The 7,758-nt window shown below is 36.7% G+C and overlaps 1 protein-coding gene across 3 annotated transcripts in view; it reads right to left on the bottom strand.

Annotated features, from left to right (window-relative positions):
* Nucleotides 1-7,758, bottom strand: part of LOC145241986 (protocadherin gamma-C3-like) — a 317,626-nt gene that overhangs the window by 63,161 nt on the left and 246,707 nt on the right. For all 3 annotated transcript variants that reach the window (XM_080104859.1, XM_080104861.1, XM_080104860.1), the window contains one exon: nucleotides 2,795-5,369. In XM_080104859.1, the coding sequence (XP_079960985.1) occupies nucleotides 2,795-5,290 (2,496 nt within the window). In that variant the 5' untranslated portion in view covers nucleotides 5,291-5,369. The remainder of the gene's footprint in view (nucleotides 1-2,794; nucleotides 5,370-7,758) is intronic.

Consider the following 7,758-nt stretch of genomic DNA (forward strand, 5'->3'; position numbering starts at 1 on the left):
AACTCGATATTTACATAATAATAATTAGATATTTACAGAATAATGATAATAATTTGATATTTACATTATTATGATACTTCGATATTTACATAATAATAATTAGATATTTACAGAATAATAATAATTTCATATTTACATTATAATGATAATAATTTGATATCTACATTATTATGATAATTCGATATTTACATAATAATAATTAGATATTTGCATTAGAATAATAATAATTTGATATTTACATTATTATGATAATTAAATATCTACATAATAATAATAATAATTAGATATTTACATTAGAATAATAATTCGATATTTACGTTATAATAATAATTGAATGTTTACATTATAAGTTAAGTATAATATAAGTGTTGTGTTGTCAGTAGAAGGGCAATTACTAAAACAGAAAAAAAAAATAAGCATGGTGAAAGAACTTCATGTAATTGCTGAAGAAGCAGAAGGGCACACACATGTGTACGTATATATGGACAGGGTTTAGTATGTTTTTTTAAGGAATTCTGAACTCACTCACACCTGAACACAGAATGAAGGAAACTAAATACATGCTTACAGATTTTTGCATTTACATAGTTGCTCTGCCACCAACCCCATTCTTTGGGCCATGTACAATGCATACTTCTCTTGTAGACATTCTACCAATGGCACACATGCATGTATACATGCATGAAGAGATGATTGATGCCACATGTTACATTATGAAGTGTCGTAATCTCTAACCACCCCTCTCTTGAATCGGCACTGCTTGATACTAGTGACACGAAGAAGTCCAGGACGACTAGAAACATTGCCGAGATAAACGGAAAGCACATACAATATCTAGTATTCTCAAATAGTTTCTCATTTTAGTTTTAACCAGACTTAACAATGCTTAAATTGGTGATCTAGTATGCCTCTGATTATTATCTTAATCATGATTGTGCCCTGCCATCCATGCCAGAAATTTAGTGACTGCAATCTTATGTACAGGGCTAAAAAATGAATGTATACTTTATAACGGGATTTTACCACCTGAGCTATTCTTTCACTTCAGCTTGTATCTTGGCTAGACAGTAGATTGGAGAGGTCCAACGTGATCAATTGGCTGGTCATGTCATGTCATAGTAAATAAGTCCAAATCTAATCATATTATTCAATCTGATTCTTCAAAAAATTCAAAACTTTATTCCTCTTTTTTATTTTCTTTCCAAGAAATACTAGAATATAAAAGTACTAGCGAGATCTCCTGGCAAACTGTAAGCTTAAACGAGGCCAACTAATCCAGAAAGAAAACTCTGAAATTAAACTATGATCATTGATGCCTGTGAAAGGTTTAGTATTATGAAATAACACACCTTTTCCCGCTACTATAGGTTGATCGTATTACAAGACCATACAGTGATTTGTAAAGAACATTTTGGACTGAAAAGAATCTTTGTTGATAGGAAGATTAAGAAAACTGATCAGTGCTGCTCTAACGCTTTACTAACAATGTGTTTATAATTCCCTTCTTTTATTGGAGAAACAGGATTATCGATTTGAAAAAAAAAGAGATGCCTAAAAAGACTTAATAAATGAATTCGGGTAAATGGCAGGTTCATACTAGTGTATGGGACCCACACGTTGTATGCAGTTTAAGTCACAAACAACATAAGACAAGTAATAACTCGACTTTTTTTGTATCAACAACATTTATCTCCAGGTACTTTCCCAAATGAACTATGATCATGCTCCTTCTTTCTGAGCGCTTCAACATCTCTAACATGATCGTCTTCTCTAACATATTTTTTCTCCTTTTTTATAACCTTTTTCCTGTGGCATCATTTTGCACACTGCTCAGTATTTGCATACACATTTCTGCTCTCTGTTGCACAAGGATCCATGATTCTTCAAGTCTCTATTTACTTGTCTCCCCACGAGGGCAAAGTCAGACACAGGTCAGTTTTTTCTGTTGAAAAATCCAGCTCCCCAAAAAGGGGCACTCTGGATAGGAACAAAAATAAAAATTGTATCAGTTATGAAGGATTTCTCCTCTACTGACTGACCAAGGACAGAAAAGGTGACATGTAACATCAGAACAGATACTACACTGTGACCTTGGCACGAAGATTAGTAACATAAAAGTATTCTTTAAGTTAATCATAACATTAAACATGAATTATCGTGTGAAATCTCATTTTGATATTAGGAATCTTATGATGCCTCTATTAGAATTGGTTAAAATTTCATCGGCTTAGAACATATAGCATCTAATAGTAGCTTATGTTTTACAGTTATACAGTATAACCACATTGACACAACGGTTCTCGTTGGATCACCAAAGTTAAGCAATGTTGAATTTGGTCAGTACCATATCAGTGACCATTTGGGAACACCAGATGCTGTATGTAGGACAACGTTGACACTTTCCTGCAGAGAACTGTAAAAACATAATGTCATCATTTCCCTTAATCAGGGTATACAAGTGACTGGGGATTGCTTGTGAATTTGATATTCCCTAGATACTTCCTCTTTCAGGGGAAGATGTTTTAACCCGCTAAGAGTTAATGCTGCTGGCATGGCATGATGCTTCACAGATATTTAATCCACCACTACGATTACTCCCTTGCAAAAAAAAACAAAAAAAAAAAACAGTCAAGTTAAAAGAAATACACACATGTACACAATGTTTATCTACACACTCAAACGAAGCTTGCAATATCTCTAAAATATCTTTGTTGGCAAATAAAATTAGAAAATAATTATTTTCAGCCCCACCCCCTGAGTGGTGTCCTTTTGTTATTATTTACAAATTACTTACCTTTTGTGAGCTTTCTGGCACTATGACTGGGGACTTTCTAATTACAGCTGGGTTTTTGGGCTCAACGACCAGATCCTCTCTATACTGTGACGTTCTTCTTGATGCGGCCAGAGCAACCTTATCTGGCTCTGGCACTGGTGCTGGGGCAGGTGCACGAACCTTGTCGACTTCAGCTGGTCGTGGTCTCTCTGGCTCAACTGGCCGTGGCTTTTCTGTTTCAGCCGGCCTTGGTGGTTGCGGGGCATCTGTACATGAAGGTCCCAGGTAAGGAGGGCATTTCAAATGTCTCTGTTCGCGTTTATTTGCACGACTCTGTCGCCCCCTGTTTAGGGCATTTCTCCGATTGTTACATCGAACAAGGCATATTAACATTGAGACAGTCACAACCACAGACACTGTAACAGCTACTGACACGATCACTATTAAAAGATAAAGGTGTATTTTTTTGTCCGTTTCAGTTTGTACATCACTTAACTCTTCTGACGTCCTGTTGCTCACCGTCAATGTCAAAAGCAACGTAGTTGTTGCAGATAGAACTGGGCTACCACTGTCCTTGACAACAAACTGTAGATCATATGTCCCCGCGTCCTGAGGAGTGACCTCCCGAGTGAAAGACAACAAACCAGAATAATGGTTGATAGCAAATAATCGCTTTTTATTGCCTTTCGTAATTTCATATTTAAGAAAGGCATTCTCCCGACTATCCTTGTCAGCTGCCTTCAGAACTGTGATGTTGTTTTTAGAATTAGGATAATAAATGACGTCCATCGAGTATGGACTGACAGTCGGAAATGTAAAATAAGGAGCATTGTCGTTTTTATCTCTAACCTCGACGACAACATCCACCGTGTTATTCAGGGAAGGTATCCCATTGTCTTTAACAAAAACTTTGAATTTATAAATATCTTGAAATTCGTGGTCCAGAGACATGACTGTCGAGATTAATCCGCTGTCAGAGATCTGGAAGGGGAGGAAATGCTTGTTGTTGGTCAGTAGAGAGTAGGTCAGCTTACCCCCAAGTCCCAGGTCCGTGTCAGTGGCATTGATGTAGCCAACAGGGATTCTAGGATTTTCATTCTCGTAAATCCAGAATTTAAGGATCTTCTTGGAGAACTGTGGCTGTACATCATTGACATCCGTCACTTGAATGGAAAATTTACTTTCACTCCTCAATGGCGGATAGCCTTTGTCCTGACAAGTTATCGTGATATCATGGTGGTCTTTTTCTTCACGATCTAAAGCACTCTTGACTATGACCTGGTATTTTTTAGTACCAAGGTTCTGAAGCTGGAATTTTTCATGGTGAAGTTTGCATGTGACCTCCCCGTTTTGTCCCACGTCATAATCGGTGACTTTGACGTAGGCAATGAAGCTACCGACAGGAATGTCTTCAGAAATAGACACTGAATTCTCTGTCAGTGTTGAGACATAATTCATGTCTATGCTCGGGGCGTGGTTTTGCTGGTTGATCACATTCACTTGCACTTTAGCTACAGAACTCAGGGGAGGGCTGCCCCCATCAGTGGCCTCAACATAGAGCTCGTGTGTGAGCTCTTGCCCCAACGAGAACTTTTTACGTAGGAAAATCTCTCCAGTCACCTCATTCAGCTTAAAATGCGACTTGGCAACACTTGACGTCTGAGAACCAAAATGGTACCGTATTCTGCCATTCTTGTCTGAATCGTAGTCCTTTGCTGACAAGATGACGACAGGCGAGGTCTCACTCGGCTCATTTATTATGGAAACATTATTAACTTTTTTGGAGAAAACAGGAGAATTATCATTTACATCGGTGACATCTATGTGAACATCTAAAAAACTCTGTTTTGGTGGTGAGCCACCATCTTTAGCAATTACCTGGACCAGATAAGAGTCTTTGACTTCCCTATCCAGAGTTTCTTCAAGATTTATGCCAAGTTTAGAAGTTCCGTCTACGCTCTTTGAAACTGAAAGCGTAAACGGTTCGTTTGTCTTCTTTTTAAGCTGATAGGTAATTAAAGAATTATTAGCCCCAACATCACGATCGCTTGCATTCGGAATTATTTTCTTAGTACCTTTCCGGTCATTTTCAGAGAATTCAATATTGACGCTTTTATCTGGAAATTTTGGTGGATGGTCGTTGTTGTCCTGCACAATGATTTTGATTTCCAGAATCTTTAGTGAGGTTGTACCCTTTCGTACTGCAACGTCCAGCATTATATAACATTCCTTATTCCGCTTGCACATTGACTCAGCGTCTAGCGTCTGACCTGTATACAATTTGCCCGTCCTCTCAGAGACACGGAACAATTGGGTACTACCAGCCTGTTTTGGCTGCAGTTGGGTAAACCTGATCCGGCTGCGGTCTTGAGGCGAGACGCTTTCCATCAATCGTGTATCAGCAGCAATGTCACCGACATAGGTATCCGGGCTTTTACCTTCTCGCACGTAGTAGGTGAGGTCTGCACACAGACACCTGTTCAGGACAGATAGTAGCACGCACACAGGTACCAACATGTCCGCATTCAGGTCTGTTACTGTAAGCAATTGTACAATCCATCCAGACCCCAGAGGATGGGTGAAATCACCGCTGCATCTACAAAGAAAGATAAAAGAAATAAAATCAGATCAGACAGTAAAAAAGAAAAACATAGTTTAAATTGGTGTTTGTAATATACAAGGAAATTGTAAAAACTGGACAGACAACTATAGTATATAATATGACACAGAGAGAGAATATTGATCTGTAAAGGATAGAGCAATTTCTGTAGGAAATTTCAAATAGGAGAGCTCAATGTGTAGCAGGGCACACATAAAAGTTTTTTTAAAAAAGCATAGCACAATCTTACTAAAAATTTATTTTAACCCACAAGGACTTTGTCAAATGAGAAGAGTTAGTCATGTTTACCGTCTGACTGAGAAATTTACAACGATTTTCGTATTTATTAAAAGAAGGGGGAAAAGGGGGGAAAGGAACAGAAAAATTGTAGGTTTTTCTCTGTATCTTTTTCAACCTTTTTTCTCTCTCTTTTTACACATTTCTTTGATGTTACTAAAAAGTTACATGGTTACATGGCAAAACAAACATTTGATTTGTGATTGATTTCATTGAATTTCATATTTAATCCGATCGACAGTTTTGGTTTAATTCTAATATTATAGAGAAGATGGGAGACATTAAACCTCCCATAGTAACAATTTTTTCACAGTGTATAAATTTGCCACGAATAACAGCATGAAGAAATCTGGAATAAATTTAATGAGTCAAGTTCTCGAATTTCATCGCTAATACTCTACCTCCCCTGTTTTGTTGAACACTTTTCCTCACTTGAACGATATTTGACTTACACACTAACGTTTCCATAATATAAAACAATAAATTAATAATATTAACAATCGTTGGACAACAGCAATTGTTCCTCTTTGTTTCTCTTATGATTTATCTTTTCTATGTGGCGAGCCAATGTTTGAACGTTCTGTTCGAGTGTAAAAAGAAATTCGCCATAGTCACAACATTTTCAACTCGCATGGCTCGTCTTCAGGCACATGATAGATTAAAAGAAAAATGCGTTTTTTTTTTTTGTTAAATATTATATGAGGAACCTTTTCAATTTAAAATCTATTAAGAAATAAACATGTAAACATTATATATGTAAATATTAAATATGTAGATATTAGGTAAAGTTATCCAATACCGCCCAAATAGACGGCAATATTGGATAACTTGTTATTCTCTACCTAATGTATACATATTTAAAATGTGTTTTTATCAATACAAAATGTGTAGTTCTCAAAAGATTTTAACTCAACATAATTCTTCATCTAATAATATTAAACAAAAAAATATTAATGCCTACACATAATTTTTTTCCTCGCAATAAACTCATGCTGTAATTTTGTGACTTTGCCACAAGTTTATCTATACTCCTATAAATTGATATTCATATTAAAAACCCTTTTTGGCCCCAAATTTATCAGAGAGGGACCTATGTTTTCAGTGGTGTCCGTGCATCCGGACGATTGCCAGATAATCGTTCATTAGTTTTTCCTGAAATTTTGCCATAAATTGTATTTCATTAAATAGATGTGCACAGTGAAAAAATTTTTATGAAAATTCCCTTTAGGTTCCAAGGACTTAAAAGGGGCTACAAATGCCCCAAAATAGCCAAAACTTATACGTTTTGGCCCATAACTTTTGATCCATCCATTAGATTTTTCTGAAACTTGGTCAAAATGTGGAGCCCATTGTCTTGATATAAATGCAGCATGGGTGACTCTGGTAAAATTGGTCCTGGATATGACCTCAAACTATATCCGATGGTGAGGCCCTAGCTTGCGGGCTTTGGGGAGTGTAGAGCTGCCCTTTAATTGCCATTGCTTCCAGACTGGTAGTATCTGTTAGGGTCCCAACTATGGGTTAAATAGAAACCGACTTAAAAAAAATATATATATTCTATTAAAAAATTGTCCTCCAAAAATCACTGGATTCGGCATTAAATAACCTGAAAAGGGTTGATATGCCATAAAGAAACCAAACCAAACCAAACCTGGTAAAATTCTGGTTCGCATCCCCAGGGATTTTTACTGCTAAAAACGCCCCTTTTTGTGGCTGTTTTTTCATATTTTTCAACAAAAACTTGATATGTCTGACTATATAGTGGTTTTTCACGGTGGTCAACTCAAATATACATGTGTTAAGGCCTGAAACTGCACTGTTATCTGTTTACGCTGCGATTCAGCGTTCCCAGGGTTTCAAAAGGGGTCAAAAATGACCCAAAATGGTAAAAAATTACACTTTTTGCCCCATAGCGTTTGATTTATCCATTAGATTTTCCTGAAACTTGGCCAAAATGTGGAGGCCATTGTTCTTAATATAAATTGAGTATGGGTGACACTGGCAAAATTCTGGTTCACATCCCTCTGGGACTTTTAGGGCTAAAAAAACATGCCTTTTTTTTTTAGTTTTTTTTCTCATATTACTCAAA

This window comes from Euprymna scolopes, chromosome 21, assembly GCF_053919585.1.
Source record: "Euprymna scolopes isolate OS-2025 chromosome 21, ASM5391958v1, whole genome shotgun sequence".
Taxonomy (NCBI): Eukaryota; Metazoa; Mollusca; class Cephalopoda; order Sepiida; family Sepiolidae; genus Euprymna; species Euprymna scolopes.